Genomic DNA, 22,770 nt, shown 5'->3' on the forward strand with positions numbered 1-22,770 from the left:
TTATGCAATGAATGATATCACACCTAGCTCAAAGTCATAATGAAAATAATAAGCAGCAACAGGGATTAGAAGGCATTATCCTCCTTCCTTCACTGTGGCACTTTCTTTCAGACCGTGTCGTGGATGGTAATTTTCAGAGAAAGAAAACACCGTAACAGAACTCAGTACATGTTCCTGATAATATACACGTCACCTGCTTTCCATATGCACCAATGCTAAGGCAGTCCCTTGGGATAAACAAGGATCAGCTCCACATAGCAGATTTAGCAAAATAAACCCAAACTTTGGTATTTGCAGAGTTTGAGTTAAGTTTACCAGAGGAAGTTAAGAAGTACTGAGCAAATACAAAGTAACCAAATCCACAATCTTAAAATAAAACAGCAGAAATGATCAAACATCATAACATGTTCAGTAATGAAGTGGCATGTAAAAAGGCTCCTCAGCCTTACCTCTAACACCACCGCTCACATCTCCATAACTGTTGTACTGACCAAAATCTGTAGACACCGGCTGTAACAGGAAAAAAGGGACACACACATAAATTCACGGTTCATGACTTCACAAGCAGGTTGGTTTATGGGGAGTAACAAATTGCTTTAATCCTTTCTCCCCCCACCTCAATTTTCACAACGTTTCTTGCATTGCTTTCCTGCCTTCTTAACAATGTAGTTTGTGGGAAGGGAAATTAGGTTTTGTCTGACTTCAGATGGTCTTGTAAGAAATCTTGATCAAACTGAAAATCCAATACAGTTAATATGGAAATAAATAGCATGCATAATTAAAGCCACCTTTTGCTTCTCAAAATCTCCATCTCCTTACCCTGTGAAGTCCATTTTTTCCATAGCCAGGGAGAGAAGAGGTTTTGGAGGCTGAAGCATGTGCTGTTGAATGAGGAAGGGAAAAATCTTTTACTGGAAAAATACCATAGAAACTCAAAACCAAGAACATCTGAGGAATAACTAGCATAAAAAAACACAGACAAAAGAGCTAAGCATATACATAACCAACTGCGACACACTGACTTTAAGAAATGAACACCTCTGCCCTAGAATCACCACAACCTTCCATACATTCTGGAAGTTACATGCAGCTTTATCATGCTGTGGTGGCAGGTCATCAAGAAGGGACATTGTGATTTGCCAGGCTTTCCACTGAGCTAAAAGTAATCCTCAAGGATCAGACAACAGGGCAAAATAACTCTTTAGTCCCTGGCTAGATGAAGTATTGCTGTGCACCTTATGATGGGACCAAGATAAAGGACAAGGGGAATCCAAGATCAGCAGCGTTTGACTGGATAGGTTCCCTGTTAAGTCTCCCAAGCAAGGTCCAGTCAACCCCATTCTCCTACGTGGCACGCATGGTTTATATATCATTATATCCCTCTGAACCTTTCATGAATTTCCTTTCGATCTTTCCTACTGCAACTATTATTGCACTTATTCTCCCAGCTTCTGCTACTGCACAAGCCAAGATACATATGGCTAGCACACTCTATTCTCTCTGTATACGCATGCTTCAGCTTGCTGGTTTTTGCTACGCAGGAGAAAAAGCTATTAGTTTTGGTCCTGTAATACTGTAATTGACAGATGTGTTGGTACTGACTTCACCAGGAGAATGATCAGAATGGGCAGCGCTGAGTGAATTCAAACAAGTTTGAGAATTTGGCATCCTGATCCAAAATTATAGTTATCCTGTATGTAATGTGACACTTCCGAGAACATGACATGATTCAACAGACCTCTGTGACTCCTGCTTTCATCTGAAATGAAACTGAACTAAGGTGTCTGAGGGCATTTAACTTAGCATTTGCACCAACCCCAGAAATTGCATAAGTAAGATAAAGACAACGTGGAAATGTTAAGAGTGTGTTTTTAAATATAGATAAAAAGATGGACAAATAGAAACAGAGTCAGCATAATGATCAATAGCACCTCTACAGTTAATACAGCCACTTTAGACAAGATCCTCCATATAAGAATGCAATTTTTTGTTTTTTAAATGTTATTTTTATCACAGAAAGGCAGGGAGTGTAGAACTTGAGGCACTGTTGTGGCCAGCAACAAACACCTTTAGGAAAGGTACCAGTGATTGCACGAAAGGCAAATGATGACTGCACTGATTACCACTGCAAAGAGGGACGGATGCACCTCCAATAAAGGAGTCCTCCAACTTGTGCTAAGGTTAATAAAAAGTCATAAGCTTTGAGTTGAGCAGGTAGACTCTGGCCCTGAAAACATTACAGGTAGTGAGGGAGAGCCACAAACATTTTCTCCATGACCATAAATAGAGGCAACACACTTACACAACAGGGAACACGAGGAAATCTTAGTTTGCTTGGCAACTACTCCAGTGGATGACTCCAAAGAGACTCATCTTGTCCCTTCTTGGCTCAAAGTACAGCTGCTGTGCTAAAATGACCGGTGGATGAAGAGAGTGAAATAAAACTCCCAAACTCTTCCCTAGAGATCTGAGAAGGCCACAGATGTGTATAAAAATGTGCAACGAGGCCAAGAATCTAAGCCACCAATTAACCAAAGTTGACTTTTGTGCTCTGTTTCTGGATCCCAATCAAAATGTCAGCCCAGGCCAAAACACTGGCTGTGTTTGGAATATGCAGCCCTACTGGTAAACATTGCTGATTTGCTGTCACCGGGAGGAGAAACAAAACAGTGACAGGGAAGCACCAGTTTAAGCAAAACGTGTTATTGTAATTTAATAACCTAGCCTATTAGCCTATGTGGGATGTAATAGGTGCCGAATATTTTACCTCACTCCTTATCTATATTAGAAAATCTCTCTCCTTAAAATTGCCTGAAAATCCTCAACCTCCTACTTCTTCTAATTAAAAAACAACCATGATACTTTTCCTCTCACCAAAACCAGCTAATGAATCAGGCCGCTCTTTCAGGGGACAACATCACATACACATCTATCAAGCAGTCTTCACAGTGGTCTGTCTTCTGGGAGACTGCTTGGTAAGTGTATATGTGGCGTTCATTATTCACTGTTCATTATTAGCTTTACTGCCTACATGAATTACCTGGAGAATCGTAACGACTGGCAGAGAGGGCTGACCTATCGCGACTCTCCTTTTCCATCTCTTCTTTCAATATCAATTGTCCCAGACCAGAGTTGAGCTATAAATGGCAATTAAAAAAATACATCAGTAAAACAAAGCCGATCGAAGCATTAGTAGAAATTGGTTACAGAAAACAAAGGGGCACATTTAGGATGGTGTTCAGAAACAGCATGAAGACAAGCTTATAACCACCTTCATGAGCTGCTCCTCTTGCAGTTGCCGGCGTCTCTGTAGCTCCTCATCATCTTCCTCTCTTCCACTTGATCTGCGTCTCATGTCAGCTCCTGCTTCCATAAAACCACAGTACAGAGAGAGCTTTGTGTATCAGTTTGACTGCAGCTTGAAGATTTCAATGCTAGAAAGTACTAGTCAGTTTAATTTACTGAATAAACAAAGCAGTATTTTCTTGCAGACTCAAAAGACTATTTCAAAAATCATCCTTAATAAAACTCTCTCAGATAACCTGCCCTATGGCTATCAGGCTGCTTATAAAATTAACAAGAAGTTAAACTGCATGTGGGTTTCCAACCAAGCAACGGTCCTGGATATAAAATCCATGAATCAATGTAACAGAAAAAGGAGCTCAGATTACTAGTTCTGGAAACATGGGGCTTTAATGGCAACAGTAATTGTACCCATGGTTGAAAACGTAAAATCTGATTTACATTGATACTTTTATCTAGCCTCAGAAAAGTGAACCTGAATTAACACTTCAAATGGAAAATTAAACTACATTAATTTCCTAAATTCATATTTAGAATAAAAAAGGCATTATTTTTAGTCTAAAAGGAAGCAAACCAATTCATGTTCTACATTAGTTTCTTTCTTTTTACTGAATAATCTTTATTTTCTTGAGCACTCTTAAGAAATGGTCCAATTTGGACATCAGGACACCTCCATGAATATATAGAATATGATATTGCTGCAAGTATTTAGACAGCAGTTGTATTTTTTTCTGCACAGGCTATATCCTGATAAAGTTGTTCACCAATCTTATGCTAGACAAACTCAGTGGTTTATTCGAATGAAGACTAAATTTTGCAACTGCAGTAACAGAAGGTTTGTGTCAATTACATGTTTTTGTACAGCAGTGTTAAATTGATGCTAATGGGGGACAGACAAAAAGTTCTGGAGAAATTACTTATTTGAATTTAAATGATGTATTCTTTTGTTTGGTGACTCAGGCTTTTGCAAGACTTTTCAGTACAATAGCAGTAATACTCATTATTTTTCTTTTTGTCATCTGAGCTCATTCTAGTCCTGTAAGTAAAATATGACACTGAGAAAATCAGACAACAAGCTGAAAAACCTGGGGCTTGTGGGTTTGTTCTTCAGTGATTCATCTTGCATGATGCCTTTTTATTTCTGAATAAAATATATCCATGAGCACATCTTTTATCTTTACAGTTTCCAAACAGTTCTATTTAGTTTCTAAGGTGTAACAAAATTACCTGATAGCCAATATACAAAGCAGTTTTACTGGAAACTATTAAAAGTTGCCATCCACTGCCTAGAGACTGAGCTGAGAGCCAAGATTTCCAACAAAGGCTCCACCTCAGAGATACGGCATAATAATGGCATAGTTATCACAGGCATTGTCAGGGGAGTTTCGAGCATGTCCATGTTATCGCTGTGACTGTAACGTCTGTCAGGCTGCAATCCTATATAAAGGACATTATCAAAAAATCGCTGCCACATATGCAGCCCCATCAACTGGTCACTGAGCTCTCCCACCCTGGGTCTTCTCTCCCAGCACTTCTATGAAAATCCCATTGTGCTGAAAACCATACACTCCTTCGTGGAAACCTGAAACAGGCAACACCTTCAGTCTTTCAGATATGACTTCATAAATGAACCAAGCTAGATAACTTATTTTATGCTATGGGGGGGGTCAATAAAAATTAACGGAGAAAAAAATACAAATAAAAAAAAATTAAAAATGATCATGCACATGATTTAAAGAAAAGAAAATGTGATACCTGTAGTGCAACAACACAGAAGAAAAATACATAGTCTGTAGAAACAGTAACTCTGAAAATCAGGACTTTTTTAGTCCATTAACTGTTCCACTTCTATCATTGCTTCTTGCCATGAAAATAGACGTGTGGTTGGAAGCAATCATATTTTCTGTGGAATATTTGCCATTATCTTAGGACTAAAAGACTAAATAGACAATAACTGAAAGAAGTCAGGCTTGCGTGACACGCGTTTTTTAAACTACTGCACAGGAGTTCACCTAATTTGTCTATGTGTTAATATCTGTGTGACCAATTTCAAAGCCCTTTAATGAAACCTCTTCTCAGTGCTGTTCAATAGTTTTAAATTCACAGACACTCAGAGGTCTCACCAGAAGAACTGCACTTTGTGGTAAACACCTGGATCGCCACAGGCGTGCGATCTTCACTACCCATTTTACAGCTCCAGTATTAATCTACTTTGGTTACCAGTACCTTTTAAGCCGCATCTCTTGCATCACTTTTTTTTTTTGCATACCTATGGCAGCAAGGGAGGGAGGACCTGGCCAGTGGTCCGTCTCAATCTTTGGTATCTCGTTGGGTGCTGGTGCATGAGCTGCTGGGAACTTGGAGGACTTGATGATATCCTCGGAGGACTTGCTCTGTGCTGCCAAAGCAGCTGCATCTAGATGGCAATCAGGGAACTTAGCTATGTAATAATATGTATCAATATAAAGGTCTTCCTTATTTTGGCAAAATTTTATACTTTACAAGAAGTTAATTTTCAAAAGCAAACATTTTCATGTTTTGCTTTTCTAATTGCAATCTGAAGCAAAGTAATGTCTTTCTCTTGTCAATAGATTGGAATCAAACCTTCCGCTCCTCCCTTATCCCTACCCCCAAAATAACCCCAAATCAGGGTTACACAGTGTTAGAATGATTAGGCAAGAGTACGAAAATGCAATCTAACAGTATTTGCCAATATCTCCTAAGGACAGCTGATTATTAATGAAGATGAAATCAGATTTATGTACTGATCTGTCTTCTCTCTGGGGCACGAAAACAAACAGTTCAGAGGACCAGCATTAATTTTAACTCTACTGATGCTACTTATTTCCTATGTTTCTGTGAAAAGCTGCAAAACAAAAAAGAAATCTGAAACAAATGTTTATTTAATCAGTGAATTTTTTTCTGCTGCATGCCCTTGCTTAGTAGCATGCAGTAGTAGCAAAAGCAGATGTGAATTTATTAATAAATACTGAACTCCATTCAGATCAACTTGGCAGGGAAAGGCACTTGCAATGAAATGAACCTCACCGATAAATCTCAGCAATGGGGCATCCACTTAAGATTTCAGTCTAAGCCAAAGTCTATTAAAAGCATGTGACGATGTGCATTATGGCTTTCACTTCTTGACATTCAAAACAATTAAATCCAATAGGATTCAGTTTACATTAAAACCAGCCTTAATGACCTCTTATCTGCAAACTGTTAGGCTCAAATCACCTTCTCTTATATGAAGCTATCGTACCAGAAGCAAGGATTCTGGACTTTTTTTTTCCCTTTCTCATTTTTTTTAGACAGAAAGACATCTGTTAATGAAGTGAAGCATTGTGTTGCTCATCCAACACTTTCAGGGCAGTTTAGGAACATCAGTATTAGATATCATTGGGATGTCTGAGCATTTTATGACTGGGAGACTCTAAGCATAGTTGCAGGTATGGTCAGAGTTTATAAAAGCATGACTTCAAACAGTACTTACGTATTAGAATTGGTGATGTCAGTGGTTAAACATTCACATGTTAATGGGAGGTGAGGAGATACATTAAAACCGTAAAAATAAACAAAAATAATGTTAAGACTTTTTCCAAAATGAGCATATGGTTTGAAACTCAAAAAAGAAAGAGGAAAAAACCTTGATGTAAAACCACAGCAGTGTCACTTGCAACGCTCGCTCCAGGACGGACTTCCCGGACTTTCCTAATCCTCTCAGCCCAAATGGCTCTCAGCCAACTGTTCATCTAAACCCCGTAGAGTACTGCTAAATTGCTACTTAACGCTAAATACATTTCGTTGGATAAACTGTCTGCAAAGGGATGCAAACTCAAAGTCCTTAAAAAGTGGAGTCATCCGCCTTTCACCACATCACGTAAAAATCGTCTCCTGTTCAAAGTTTTCTATTCAGAGCAGAAGGGAGGAGTGAACACACGCCATTATAACAGGGACCTTGTTCCGCAGTCCTGAAGACTGGCAACGCAATGGGCTTCTGCCACCACTGTTATTCCAGACTTGCTACAACAACACCTACACTGAAAAGATCAGAGCAGTAATACTGCAGTCCAACTCAGAATCCAAACATCTGGAAAACCAGAAAACTTGAGCTACATCACAGGGCCTGAGAATCAAATTATCCCTGTCAGTGATAAGTCACCTATATTATCTTCAATAATTAAAGATTCTTTCTTATTTAAAGCCACAGGTACATTTGGAATTCCAGTCTGATAATAACATCTCCATCTTAGCTGTTGAAATAAATTATTGTACTTTGTCTATTTAAAATAAGGATATTCCATGAAGTCCCTGTCAAAGAGCAGTTTGTAGTTAATCCATTTTAACATGATCAATACCTGTATTCTGAAAATATAAACTGTAAGAAGTGAAAAACAGAAAGGCATCATAATGCTAAAGAGACAGTAAAATACCAGTTAATGGCAATTTTGCCATTAATAACAGTGTGGCCAAGATTTAAACCATATGATCCAAATGAAACAACATGCTTTGAAACATAACCACTCAGCAGGACGTGCAGTAACAGCTGTTTCAAGCTTGGATTACTAATTTTTAATGCCTACACAGTAAACACTGAATGCTTTTCACTAGTCTGCATGCCTTTAAATTTAGTTGACACTCCAGTTTTGAAATAAAAAGGGAAAGATCATTTACCATGTTGTTTGTAGATTGGTGGTTTTCTGTAAATGTTGACACCTTGATCTGTGAAATTGAGAAACAGAAAAATGGGAATATGAAAACTACTTCAACCCTAGATAAAGATAACTCCAACACTTAAACAATAGACAGACCAAATCAAGGATGTAGCACAAGAAAAAGCCAAAGAGCTATTTCTAGTATCGTACAGAATCAGATTATTTAAAGAAAAGAAAATGTAAGAGAAAGTGAAAAGTCAAAAGACATGTGGTATGAAGTCCTTTGAAGACGATTCTGTAACATGTGGATGCATCCAAGACATGAACATTTTAAACATTCAGAAGATTATCAGTGGGACAAAAGTTAGAGAAGAAATGCAAACAAGCAAGACACTTCAATGGTGAACATACAAGCCATTTGGGGAAAATTACCCCAAATAACTTTTATGGAAAATTGTGCTTCAGTCATAACAGCTCAAGTTTCTTTCCAACTCACAGCCTGGATTGAGTAGAGGAGTATGCAGTGAGCCTACAATTCAATTCAAAACCCAGAGAACAAAATAGCTGCCTAATACACTGTTTTGAACAGTCAACAACAGCTACACTTCAGTGAGTCAAAGGGATACTTTATACAGTGTTAACTGATGTACTATGAATTCTCAAACCACAAGGACAGATTTCATTTCTTTCTTGTAATTTTTTTTATGTAAAGCCCTCCACATTGCACTTTATCAATGTAAATCTAAATAAAAACACTTCCTGGAACTCTAATGCAGTAAATCTATCGCATGCCTAATATATATAATATTTTTACAAGTAATGATCTAAGACAGGAACCAGTTTGTTCTAAACTACCTTCCCACCCAAGCCAACACTTCATGTATTCAGCACAGCTACAAATACAAAAGTTAATCCAAAATCAATGCTACAGTGCAAAATCTGTCAAAATCTTATTAGAAGACCAAAATGAGATATTGGGAACTAGAAAATTAATGTCAGAAACCCATTTTGCTACTTCATGCTGCCTGAAAAAAGTTTTCAGTTACATTAGAATGGAAGATGAAAAAGCATTTTAGAAATACATGCTGTGTACGGCAGATTAATTAAAGTGCTACAGCAGCCAACTTAGCCTTTGGCATTAAGGAACGTTAACCCTAGAAATCTGTGGAGAGAGAGGCAAATCTTACCCTGCAGAACCCTACACCCTTGACTAAACAGGCAAATTCGTTGCACACAAAGACACTGAGGTATTTCATTCCTGTTAGCGATCTGTTATGGCTACTTGACCAGCAAATAGGTATAAAAATTACAGGAGAAGTCATGCAGTAGTTTTGCGCACATCTATACCAGAAAAGCTGTAAGAAGAACAGGAACACAGCTCCTTCTGAGGCTGCACTGTGCCAGCTGAAGAGGACAACTCTCCCACCACACTAGAGATTATTACTCGGAGCCATTCATGCAAGCGTGCTTTAGCTTACGCAAGTCAAAGTGTGCCAGGTTAAGCAGTTAAAACAGCCTACTTTAGCCAAGCCAGGTCACACTGACTGAAAAAGAAGTTTATCTGCCAGATCTGAGGAAGGGCAGTAACCTCTGGCAGTGCGAAGGGATACTAGACCAAAGGGAATCTGAAGAATAACTGGATATAATAAGGCTTTCAGCTAGCACAACGCTAGGGACACACCACCCTCATCTAATCAAAATCCAAGACAGATGAGCTTCTCCAAGGCTGAAACAACTGTGTGGCTCACTTCAAAACAGAGACTGCTCTTTATGGAGAGGATGTCCTGAGGCATACATATGCTTGTGGATCTGCAGGTCTCTCTGAGAATATCAAGCCATTGCACAAAACAAGTAAAGAAACATCCTCATCTGCTTTAAAAAAAAAGGGAACACTAAACTAGAACTGCTTGGTGCAAGACCGAAACAAGTCACAACAATCTGAATGAACAACATACGTAATAGCTCACTGCTCACATCTTTTCTGCGTGTCACTGTGAATGAACACCAACTCCTCTACAGTTAGCGGAGTTATACCAGTGCCCAGCTGGTGTAACTGCGAGAAAAATCAAGCCCTACGTAGCTCATATCCAGCTCACAGGCCATCAACAGACCCCGAAACCCAAGGCATTCTAACAGTGATACACCTGACCAACACAATAGGTAAAAATCACAATTGACCCCCCATTTCTTAACTCACTGCTCCTCTCAGGAAGCCTGGAGCAGTTCCAAACCCTGCGGGTGCACCCCATGGTAAACAGTGTGAAGCGATGGAGACAAGACAAAAGTTACAAAGGCTACATTCTACACTGTGACAGGACACCGAGACACATACAGTGCCAGCTCCTACCTGGAACATGGAAATGTTTAGGGGCCTGAGCGTAAGTTGGAGTGAGAGGGCGGCTGTCGGGCCGATAGGGGACAGGGGAGTTCCGACCGCTGGACGGCTCATTGCCTCCAATGAAAGAATGGAGAAAACAAAATGAGAAGAGGGAGAGCAATAAAAAAAAGCAAGCCCAATCAAACCCAAACGAAATTGTTGGAATCAAAACCTCCAGGGACAAAAGAAGTTGAACCAAAAACATAAATACAAACAATAACGAGAACTGGTAGCCCTGATGGCTTTTTTTTTTTTTCCTGATATTCCTGCAGAGAAAAAAATTCAGGCTGGAATTGACGTTTGAGCAGCTCAGACTCATTCTGATGGCATGCAGGCAGGGGCTGTGTGCTCACAGCTGGTGATTTGCTGGGCAGCGTGGAAAAGAAGAATGGAAGGTTACTTGGCAATGATTTAGTACAGAGACTGATATTTGGAGTTAAAAGTCGCAGGCACAGAGCATAGTAGTTGATATGCAAACCCAAAATGAAAGCAACTCCCAAGCAGATAGAAGCAGAAGCAGTCACTACAGTTCCCTAAACCAAAAGCATACAGAAGCTAGAGATGGAAAATAGCTGTTAGGTCATTTGGCCCATGTCAAAAGCCATAACTGTTTATGCACACTCTTTCATTGGTTTAGCTCTCTAGTAGGAAATTTGTGATATAGCAAAATAATTTGTAAAGCTAAGCAGCCCATCTGGTGGCTGCGCCCATATCATTGGTACCACCCCAAACCTCTGTTAATGACAAATTTGGCTCTGGTGACAATACTTCGCCACTGCTGATTTAGCAAATCTGAATCTAATGTCTAAAACCTTAAATTCCATTTTGCACACACGGCTTGTTCCATTTGTAGGACTGCTCTTACCAGGACTATTTCTTTGCCTCCTAATAATCCACCACAGCAATCCAACGTCCCTGAAAGTTCCCGTGTGTGTCAGGGCAAGAGGGCTGTTGCAGAACATGGTGGTTGATCCCCAAGCATCAAGACTTAACAGCCAGATATCCAAACACATGACTGTGTGTGCACCATAAAAGAACATTGCTGCCGTTCTTCACCCTAGTGCAAACTCGCAGAAGCAAAATCTGTCCACACGGATGCTTATTTTACATGGGTGTGTGTGGCGGTGAAAAGCAGGGGAACATCAAACCCCTTACATTTTTCAGGTATGCACGAGGGCTTAAAAAAACCTGGAAAAGCTGATTAACAAAGCAAGGAAAAAAAAGGGGGGGACACACAAGTAGAGGAGGGCTATAAAGCAGGTCTCCTTTCAGCTACAGGTTTCCTATGTCCCATTAGAGGACCCAAAACCTTGGACTCATCACATTTATGTACGTATTGGGGGGAGGGGAGGAAAAAGGAAGTTTTCTTTACACTTTACACAAAAGTTCCTCTTTTACTTGAACAGTCATCTGCCAATGTAAAACGCACCAGAAGGGAGAAAAGAAATACTCATTACAAACCTTCCTGAGAGAGATGTGCCACAGAGGCCTCTGCCAGTACTCAAGTTAATCCATCTGCACATACTTGTTTTAAAAATTACATGCACAGTTCAGGGGTCTTGGCTGTACAAAATTTGCCCAGAAGAATGCATCTACAAAATTCTATATTTACCACTTGGATATTTCAGATTTCAGCCCTCAATGACTTAATGTACATGATATCCCCCAAACACGACATTCTTTCAACCACAAGAGTTGATGGTGGTTTTCTATTTCATGTGCAGCAATGCTGAGCTTCTGGCCCGGTAATACCGAGTGCTAGGTTTACTAACTCTGAAAAGCAGTATGAACAATTATTTAAAATAATATTGTCATATCTCACTTTATGGTCCTTTACTTGGCAATTCCAATATTGTGTTCTACTTGTCCGGCCTTTGAAATACTGTGATGGTGAAACACCTAACTTGGTTAAGATGATTTCAATCATGTCTTTTGTTTCTATTGAGAGATGATGAATTACTTTTCAGCAAAATCATTGTTTTATGCGGAAAAAATACAGTATTGAGATGGCCTCAAGATATAATCAATTCTAAAATTTATAACCTTTATAGAAACATGTCATTCTGCCTTTCCGCTTCCACTGGCAATGAGTTTATTCAATGAAAGAGAAGAATCAAATGGGATTTATTGACCTGTGGACTGCTGTAGCAGAGGAGTCACAAGTACATTTCACCTGTTGGGAACTGGTAGTCAAAATGTGAGCATGTTCAATTTACAATGCCTCTGTCACCAATGCTACAAATACAGGGAAGAAACTCTTCTTGTACCCACCTCTTTATCTCAACTAGACACAAATAAGCATGCTCACATCCACACAATGTACACCAGCTAATCTTGTATCTGGTACACAAATAATGTTTGTAGAGAACTGGTAATGCTGTATAATGCATACAGTACAAGGCAGACAATTAGTGTGGTATCATCCTGCGCGTGTTGCTTTACAGATATCTCTGTTGGCTTGTATTTCCTGGGGTTCCTGCGCAATCTCTCTCTTCCTAATGACTCCTACTAGTACTGACAAATGACTCCCCTTTACACTGTCTAGGATAGCAGCCTCATTACTTCCAACCACTGCAGGAGGGAATGGTACATCTACTTAGATTCTCATTAGCTCATCCCGGAGGAGCCCACTCTAATAATGAGGCTTAAGTGCTTCAGATGCTGCTATAAAATCACCCACGATTTATGAAAGCAGTGCCAGCATCTGTGGAACGTGCATGGGCACACAGGAAAGCAGAGCTGCCAGCCTGCCTGCACCTGCCTCCCAGGGCCCCATGGCCGGCCTGCTTGCAGCTTTACATAAAAGGAGGGGCTGGGCATCCTCTGAATTTGGGTTCCTTGCTGTGCCCACACAGGAAAAGTCTCTCTTACTGTCTCAGATATGCCATAACTAGCGTTAACTCCACAAAGCAACAAGTGTATTCCAGTTCACTGACACTGTAGGAGAAACTAATTCCCACACCCTGGCAGGAAGTTGAAGGTGCGTTTGTGTAGGTGGGTGGGGGATGTTAAGAGATAACGGAGTAACTTTAATATAAAAAATCAATCACTTGAGCGCAGCAGCCTCAGAAGTGAAATTCAGAGGCTTTTTTTCCTTCATTCTGTTTGCTCCATCAGGTAGTTCCCATTTTCTATAGCTCGATTTGCTAAGGAGGTTGCCCTAGCAGCCAGGAATATAGTTGTTTGCCTATACACAGCACCTCGTAATGCAGGTTCCTGCTGCCTTCTGAAGTGTTCACCACTGGGCTCACTGTGGGATTCACAAGTTCACACAATCAGGCCAAAAATCCCATATGCAACCAACACTGAGCCTTCTGTCAACTTGCAGTTTAGTTGCTCTGTTTCTGAATAGACATAGGAAAAAGAGCTGAACAGCACCTGAAACCGTAAGTCCTATTCAGGTTTTGTCAAACTATCATCCATCATCTTGTCCGAACCCGTGGCTCTTATTTCCCGCACAAAACTGAAAGCCATGAAACAGCCAAAGCGCGCCTGTTTTCCAGAGCAGAGCTTTTAGCTGCAACCACAAAACCCTGGAAATAGTTATCACACACAGAGAGCATTTGATTTCAGAGACCTGCCTCCAGGAAGGAAAGCAGGAACCTGTGAAAAGCAAGGCCCAGATTCACTATGAAGGTGGGTAGATTCCTTATGGGAAGGTCTGCGAGCAGAGAAATACACATTGCTTTGGAGCTCTTTTTATGTGGAAATCTTACGGGGGCTTTGCAATATTCTTGAATGCCTCTGAAAAATTCTAGGCATGTGAGATGAAATCCTGGCTCTCAATGAGAGTTTTGTCTCTGATTTCAGTAGGGTCAGGGTTTCTTTCATTCACAGACTTGTTTTGATTCTTTCATAGCAAAGACAGTACTTTACTGAGACAAGAACAAATTCAATGGAGAGTCCAAATGAGGTTAAATGAAGTCTAAGTCCATGCCTATTACACCCTCTTCCAGCTCGTTCAACATATATGTTACACCAACCAACTCTTAAGACTTTCTGAGGCACATTTAGCCACTTCACTCCTCAAAGTTCTTTACATTTGGCCTTGTCTACAAAGCTTGAGCGTTATGCTTGTTTAAGCATTATGTTGCATGAAAACACGCTGAAACTGGTCTAAATGTCCTTTTCTGGCTTGATGATACAAAATAACACAGGCATAATATGTCATGTGCCACTTTCCTTATCATTATGCTGTTTGGAAACTATGCCCCTTTACCAAAGCAGTTTCGGCATGATCCATATCCTCTGACTCCTAAAGGAAAAGAAAAATATCCAAAACTAGAGCTTTATGAAATCTTTCTTAAAAATTTACACCAAGTTCACCTTCCTACTAAAAGTACAATTGGCTTTGAGAAAGGCTGAACTAAGTACAAATGAGACCACAAGATACCTCTTCTTCGAATCACTGCAAATGTACCTACCACATCTAATTAACCCCCGCAATGCTATAGTTCTCATCTCAGATATATTCACAAGGGTCTAATTCCCTAGCCGACTCTCCAGGGTAAAATAATGCAGTTCTTTAAACTTTGAAAACAGACACCTAGAATACCTAAGACAAACCCCTACAGATAAGAATATCAGGGAGTTGCATTAGGAGCAGCCAGTGCCAGACTAATCTCTCTTTTCTGCCACACAGATGTAAAAAGGGGACACTTGGACACACGTGGTGTGCAAGGAGGGCAAATGAAGAACCATGTGGGAAACACAGATCAACCTCATCAGTTGGTAACAAAATATGCATTTATGAACATCAAGTAGTGAAGGGGACACACCATATAGTGCAACTGGACTTCATTCAATACTACTCAAATTTTTTAAAAAGGCCTCCAGAACGCCCCCGAATGAAATACTGGATAAGCTATATTATCTCTTCCTGTGAAAATACTTACATCTACACGTTGTAATGGTAGAGAGGTTTATTTAACAAAAATATGACTAGTCCCTGTCATCCTGTCTTTAAGTGCATGTGCACTGTTAGTACATAAATGCATATATAAACTATGTGTATTTTCAGAGTATATCTGATTAAGCACTATCTTCCATCATATTCCCGTTACAGGAGAAGCCAGAATTTGCTCTGACTTAGGGAACATTATGAACATTTGTTCGTCTAATGTTTTGTAAGTGCTTCGTTGGTCACTTAACACGCTGGAATCATTACAAAGGTCTTCAGGCCTTTTGACCTTTTGTACCTCTCAATATTTTGTAGTAATAGAAAGACAAAAACTTTTCCAAAGCTGTTTCAATAGCTACTTATTCTCACCTTGAACAAGTCAGAGAAATGATGATTTTTATCTAATTTAAGTGTAACATAGGATCTTATTGTATCTTTGCCTGCTATGCGGGAGAACCTTCTCCCGCCACACAGATAGACAGACACTGAACAATTCCCTACCAAATCCTTCCATTTGATAGTATTAATACATTAACAGCCATAACTTTTTCACTATGAAATCCGGAATTACTTGATGGCGCTTCTCTGAAGCTTCTGCAGTGTTTCTTATGTGACTCATCCTGCTGCAACTGGGGAATTTCCAATTCAGTTCCCTGTAGATCTTATTCAAGTACCTAAAATCTCTACTTAGCCCTTCAGCTGCAGCATCTCTTTCTGCTGTCCTATCCACCCATCTACGGGAACAGTCAAATCCTCTTCAGGGTCACTGCTCTCCCCACCATGTACAGACAGACAACATCACTTTGAAGCACGGCTTGCGTTTGGCTACCCTGTTCACTGAGAAAACTGTTGCTCATGTTCTTTATTGACTGCTGTTCTCCCAGTCTCCATGCCACCAGAGAACTCAGCAACGCTATTTCACGTTTCTTCCAGATCGTTACCAAAAATACCCCAAATTAATTTAGCTGTGTAAGTTTTATAAATCTGAGTTTAGGTCAATGCTCTGAGGGAACTCAGCTTGCAGTGTTGAACTGAACCGCGAAAGTGTATGTTTGGGTTTTTTTTGAGTAGTTGCCTTCCCCCACAGGGAGGAAAAACAAAAATAAATTAAAATCATGGGGGTATTCCCACTACATTACCCTAGGCACTAAAAAGGTCACAATAAGAAGGTGCTTCTTTTTCTCAACCAACTATTAAAAGACTACTCTTTCAATTCAGCCATGCAAATTACAAGATGGGGGTACCCGCTACCTGCCCCTTCTCAAATGTACCGCGTCCTCAGATGGTGTACGCTGTCACAGTGACATGGACTTGAGCTTTTAGGAGCTTTGCTGAGTTATGACACATAAATGCTGTCCAGGCCTAAGACCTTAATGTAAAATTTTCAGAAAATCGTGGAATCTTACAATGTCTTATGTGACATATCTGAAAAGAACCATACCTACCCCTTTGTCTACAGTGCTTGTAATCCCACTTGGCCTTTCGTACCAATAACTGAGACCCACGCCTAATCTACATGTCAGGTAATTCTTTGAAATCTGAAAACAACAGGCATGGATTTCCAATAGTTCTTCTGATTTGTCTGTTGAAGAAGCTATTTTCTCAACAGAAAAAGAATGAAAATGCCACTTGAAAGAGTGTGAGCATTAATTTGGATTTACAGCAAAGAAATGTTGAAATTGCAAGGATTATGAATTAACTGCATGCTGAAATGAGCAGTGTATCTATTTTTAAGGGTCCCAATCTTTTAAGTGATTTTTTTTTTATAGTGACATAGTAGGAAAGTTGAAAGTGCATATTAACAAAAATTATCTACGAAAAGGCAAGAGTAAAATTAGTAATGGTGACCTGAATGCTTGAAGAGCTGTAACATTGAGATCTATTAGCATTTCTTGAAAGATCATGGCAACAACTTCCTTGCAACTGTTTTTTATTATCTCCGGTTTATGATTACCTACAGTGGTGCCAGAATAGAATCGACGTTCAACCTACTCAGCTGCCTCTTTTTGAGCTTTCGTAGGTGATATAAGCTATGACCTTCTCCCCCAGTGGAAGAGATGGCACAGCCAGAGAGTGCTCCAATAGAAATAAAAGTAAAACCACATTCACAGAAAGCAAGAAACAAAACTAAAAGCTTATTGAGCTGAACAAGCTCCTTGAAGGGACACAATGAAAGAACAACCCTCCCCCCAAATCAAACCATGGAAAATAACAGCTTGAAAAAAAGAGAAATGACCAGATCCTCAGGTAGTGTAAATCCCCGCAACTCTACTGCCTTCAGCAGAGTCTGCTGATTCTCACTAGTTGAGGAGAGGCCTAGAGATTTTAGTTTTACTTCGTTGGGCACTAATTATTGCCAATGTCATTAGCAATGATTAACTTCCTCGTTGCCACTGATCTTTATATAATCTTTTTCTTTACTTCTCCATATTTTCAATCACCTTGCTCTCATCCAGGCAAGATTTGTAGTCAATTTTTAAATGCATGTTTTAAGAACGTGGAAATAATAATTAAATTTGATATGCTAACTGCTGTAGTGATTGTTATGCACTGCTTTAGAAAGAAGCTAAATTAGGCAAATATAGGTTCTGAACAGTAAATGATAATGCTTTCCTGTATATTTCTAATAGGTAATTGCTTGATGACTCTTCAACTAGGGCCCTTAGAAATGACATATTTCCTCCGAAAAAAAGGAGATTATGTCTACTCTAACGTCGTTTTAAGTGTAACGGCACATTTCGAGGCATGCTCAGCTATACAGCCAATGACAACCTTAGGGAGATACACCTTATTAGCTTTGACAGAATGCTAATATATCTCCAGCCTGGAGGGTACTCCCTGGGGAGGCCTGGCTCCTTACCTTTGACATGGGGGATGAAGTGGTGTCGGAAAGGGGAGTTGGGGCGGGAGTCATGGTGAGTGGAGCTGAGACTGCTAGTGCGCAGGTATGACAACCGCTGCACACCAGTAGAGAGCAGCTCTGCGGCAGCAGGGAATCGGGGGGCAGAACAAAATGAAAACAAAGAAAAACAATAAGAGAAAGGCAGGGAAGGAGGCTTCAAAGGAAGGGGGAAAAAAAGGCATTGAACAATTAGGATTCTGAAAAGAAGGAAGGAGAAAAAAAAAGGTTAAAGACCTACAGAAGGGTTCATAAATGTTAGACAAAATTACAGGAAGTATTAGAAGAAAGAGAGGCTCAGATTGAACTGCATTGCTAATTTGGCATAACATTTATTGGCTTAACGAGCTTCTGATCTATGCCTTGTTACCAAAAAGTAGCCTGCTACCAGCATGCAAACACCACACACATTGACGCTCAATTAGTTAAGAAAGCAGCTGTTTTGAAAAGTGTCTGACGAAAAAATGTCAGTCAACAGGCATGCAAGCTGTTTTCTATTGTTTTAAGACATTCCAAAAATGCTGCCAAGATCAGCTAGAGCACTGCAGGAGGAAAAGGCTGCAAACTTTTCCAAAACTTGTAGCACTCAAATTTTTGAAGAACCTTATGCTGACAACGTCAACACAGAGGTTCACTTCCTTCTCAAGGGCTAGCTGGGAGCAAAAGAGAAGTTATCTGGGGCCACTGTGTTTATTCACAGAGAAATTATTCTTGCAAATAACATGGTGATAAGAAGTGTCATTATGAGAAAAATGGTAAATATACATGTGCTATTATTCAACATGAATAATTACGTAGGAAAATGATACAGTAGCATTAACAATTACCCCAAAGCAGGGCAGCAACGATCAAAATGATAAGTTCTACAGAATTACTTCTGTGTCATATGAGAAACAAACAGGTGAGCCAAAGATGAGATCATCTGAACAGAGATAAGTTTGAACAAATATCATCTCAGAAAATCCCCCAGGCTGCAAACTTTTGAAGATTTTACATTTAGATCCAAACTCTGGCTTGAGCCCATCCGCCCATCACAAGAGTTACATAAACAGAGACTGCTTCTGGGGAAGGTCCTTGACTGAACACAGACAATAAAGTATCACAGTAAAGTCTGGAACAGGGCCTGGATTTGTTCATATCCCTGATACAACTGATACAAATGGAAAAATCCCCCCAGAATTGCCAGAATCAAGAAACAAAAGTTTGCAGCTTTTTCACACTTTTAAGTCTCTTTCGGTTTCAGTTGTAACGTCATCTTAAAACACAGTCATGCTGTCAGCACTAAGTATCAGACACAATTTGCTTCTGTCCCACCTCCCTTGGGTCCTTTAAATAAGGCATTCACTGACAGACACAATTAGCTGCTTTCAGCCCACCCCCACTAGGAAACGGCTACAGCATTCAAGTTCCACAGTGGTGGCTCTATTATAAATCTTTAATTTTAAAAATGCAGCTCCTATTGTATACGGGCTTTTGGCATCCGAACTGTTCAGCTGTAATCACCAAGGAAGATGGAACTGCACAATTGTATCACTTAATTTAAAAACAGATCACAAAGATGTAATTCATTACCATAAACAATAAAATCAGTCTTGAAAAGTATTCAATGAATAGCATTTAGAGATAAATTTTTATGCAGTTTGGGTGTGGATGAACAGTTCGTTTTCATACCTTGCTTTTATATACATAACTGGTAATTTTGCGTGCACTGGGACCCTGAATGACCTGTACATTTTCTATATTGTACACAGAACTCGTACATCACTGCTAAACTAGGAAATGAAGTCTGTGTTTTTTAAATGATCCCAGGCAATTGCCTATGGCCTTAATTAAGAAATCTACTTTGCAAACCATGAGTCTGTTTTAAAAAATGACTAGCAATTTGGAATATTTGGGGGTTTTGCCTCTGAATGTGAGATTCCATGGCTACACCAATCTTTAAATGAATTGGTTTTTAGGAGGGAGCAATCCTACATTACTGACTTCTGTAAAGTCAAGCCATAATTTTTCTTTCCAATATGCGATACTTTTCCCAAATTCCAGAATGAAGTTTGTGATTCACTGCTGCAAATTTTTGCTCGCTTTCAGAAACATACAGAGATTTAAAATGTAATTAATCAGAAAAAACCCCAGATGACCCATATTTATGATGTAAGAAACACTCATCACCCTAGTGCAAAAGACTGCATCAATCAAGAACAAAAGAACAGGTGCAAAAGAAGATATTGAAATACGCAACAATTTTTCAATCCTAAATTTTCACTGCTAAGAGAAACAAGTGCTTCACATCACCAGTAAGTGACATAATAAAGAAACAATAGTTTTACATAAACTTCTAAGGCAGTTGCCCTTACCAGGTCTGTGGAAATGCTGAGGGGAACGTGACATGGTGGGTGTGTAGCTATGACGACTGTACACTGGAGAATTAATGGAACCCTGACTAGTAGACCTGTGAATCATGCGATCCCGAACGTCTTGATAACCCTGTAGAACAGAAGCATTCACTAATAAATGTAAATGTACATTACACATTTTTAGCAGCACTTAACTTCCACGGATCTGAAGACATCTGCAGAAGCTACTGAAATAGCAATATCCCTTAAGCTTTCAACCTACTTCACTATTACTGTTCTCTAATGATCTGTTCCAAAGACTCCAATCCATTTTGATAGTCTGGGTTGGAGTTCAATCTTGGAAAGCTCCAACTCCACCTGTAGTTTCTATTAGATTCTATACAATCCTAGATTTGCCCACATTCCCGTGACTCCATAAGGGAAGCTCATTCAGAGTATGTCTGTACACTCAGAGTATGCAGTGTATGCCACAAGACACATGAGCTAGCCTTCAGCTACCTAACTTGGAGACCAGCAGGAGTTCAACAGCTACAGCACGGAGCTCTGGGTGGCTTAATTTACCACGTGTCTTGCCTGATACATCAAAAGGTATTTATTACCCCTTTGTATCTGAAAACATGACCCTTTCTTGTATATAATTCAATTTACCTGGTTTCTCGGGGGAAAAAAAGCCAATTAAACAAACAAACAATCAAAAAAATCAAAACAAATAAACACCCCCACAAGACCCCCCAAATCAAACCAGGACAAAAGGGACAGGACTGATATTAATGCACAAAGATTTACAAGAAACTTTATAGTCACTTTTTTAACATGTAGCAACCATGACAACTTCTACGTTGCAAACAAGCAACAACCCCCAACCCCAAAATATAATGCTTCTGCAGTGGCATCTGTTGTAGTCTGACAAGTGACTTCCCAAATGTGGCATGTTATTTTGATGTTCAAATTAACTGCTACGGAAAAGCAAAACAAAACCAAACCCTAGTTATGTTTTCTTCAAACAAAATGGAACATGTTTTAGCAGCAAACATGGCTTAACATTTAGATGCTTAGAGCAGCACTTTAGCTCATGTAAATCATCCAGCTCCTGAGATACGAGTCTGCCTGTGCCGCAAGAAGGACGAATATACAAGAAGTGACCTCTGCTGGAGAAATAACTGTGCTTTACAGACAACAAATGGGTAGGAGTGGTAGCTTCATCTTTTTGTGCAATCTCTCAATAAGAACTTAATGTTTTCTTTTTAGAGTTATTTTTTGTTATGTTTCAATATTCAGAAAACACGTCTATGTGGCAAACAGAGATGGATCAGACTGATAACAAAATCAACACCTGCATTTGCTGAAGGGAATAATTCTAATCACAGTAAGATACTGCCCCCAAAGGTTGCACCAAACTTACTTCTGCAGAAGGGGTAGGTGATAATGTCCTCGGAGACTGCAAAGACATAAAAATAAGGTTACCAAAAGAACATTGCATGTGCTGGTCCAGAAAATGGCAATCTAAACATTGCTGCAGATACACAGATAAAGGCAACATAAAAGAGCAATGTAGAAATTACTGAGGCCATCGCAGCACTGCAACTTGCTTTTTCCACATTGCTCAGGAACAGGTCCATAAATCATTGAAGCAATTAAAGTTTCTGGGAGAATTTTTATAAGCGTGATTAATTCAGTCAAATATCATGCAACATCATCTCTCAGCCATCTAATCATTGTGGTAATTAAAACATAGCTGTGAAGATCAAAATCAGAAAGGGTTCTTAATTTAATAACCATGCCTGTTACGAAGAAATCTTTAAAGTGGAAATCAAAAGTAAATAATCTTAACTCAGAGCTTTGCATGGCATCAGAAATACAGAAGAAACTCCAGGATGAAGCATGTTTTCCCTCCAACACACATACTCCGGCAAAGATGTGCTTCTCCCCAAGGCCTTACATTTCATACCCATGCAAAGGAGTACGCAGTTGTCATCAACGTTTCTTTGATATGATCTCCTTTAAGTCTGTGTTCTTCAATGGGTACGTAAGGAGAACAGACAGGAATTACAAGCGTGTATACTGAAAGAACTGCGCAAAGGCCAGTGGGCAGAAATATGCACAACATTATGAAAAGTTTCCATTGCAGAGATAGGGAAACCGAGGCAAGAAATACCTTTAGAAATGAAGCATAAGATCATGCATACGTTGATGGTATGAACAAGAATAAAGGCTATGTATAATTACCAGTTACGTGACCTTTAATCACAAGACAATTTGAAGCTGGAAGATCAGGATTTAAT

At 39.6% G+C, this 22,770-nt stretch overlaps 1 protein-coding gene across 28 annotated transcripts in view; it reads right to left on the minus strand.

Moving 5' to 3' along the window:
- ABLIM1 (actin binding LIM protein 1) overlaps positions 1 to 22,770 on the minus strand; it is a 225,983-nt gene that overhangs the window by 13,259 nt on the left and 189,954 nt on the right. For 13 of the 28 annotated variants that reach the window (XM_054205884.1, XM_054205885.1, XM_054205886.1 and 10 more), the window contains 9 exons: positions 21,891 to 21,926; positions 20,489 to 20,618; positions 10,306 to 10,410; positions 7,978 to 8,025; positions 5,573 to 5,719; positions 3,272 to 3,366; positions 3,041 to 3,137; positions 820 to 881; positions 450 to 510 (listed from right to left, as the gene is read on the minus strand). In XM_054205884.1, the coding sequence (XP_054061859.1) occupies positions 450 to 510; positions 820 to 881; positions 3,041 to 3,137; positions 3,272 to 3,366; positions 5,573 to 5,719; positions 7,978 to 8,025; positions 10,306 to 10,410; positions 20,489 to 20,618; positions 21,891 to 21,926 (781 nt within the window). The remainder of the gene's footprint in view (positions 1 to 449; positions 511 to 819; positions 882 to 3,040; positions 3,138 to 3,271; positions 3,367 to 5,572; positions 5,720 to 7,977; positions 8,026 to 10,305; positions 10,411 to 20,488; positions 20,619 to 21,890; positions 21,927 to 22,770) is intronic. The other 15 variants (XM_054205891.1, XM_054205890.1, XM_054205889.1 and 12 more) reach the window with 10 other exon arrangements.

The sequence above is a fragment of the Rissa tridactyla genome, chromosome 6 (assembly GCF_028500815.1).
Source record: "Rissa tridactyla isolate bRisTri1 chromosome 6, bRisTri1.patW.cur.20221130, whole genome shotgun sequence".
NCBI classification, from domain to species: domain Eukaryota; kingdom Metazoa; phylum Chordata; class Aves; order Charadriiformes; family Laridae; genus Rissa; species Rissa tridactyla.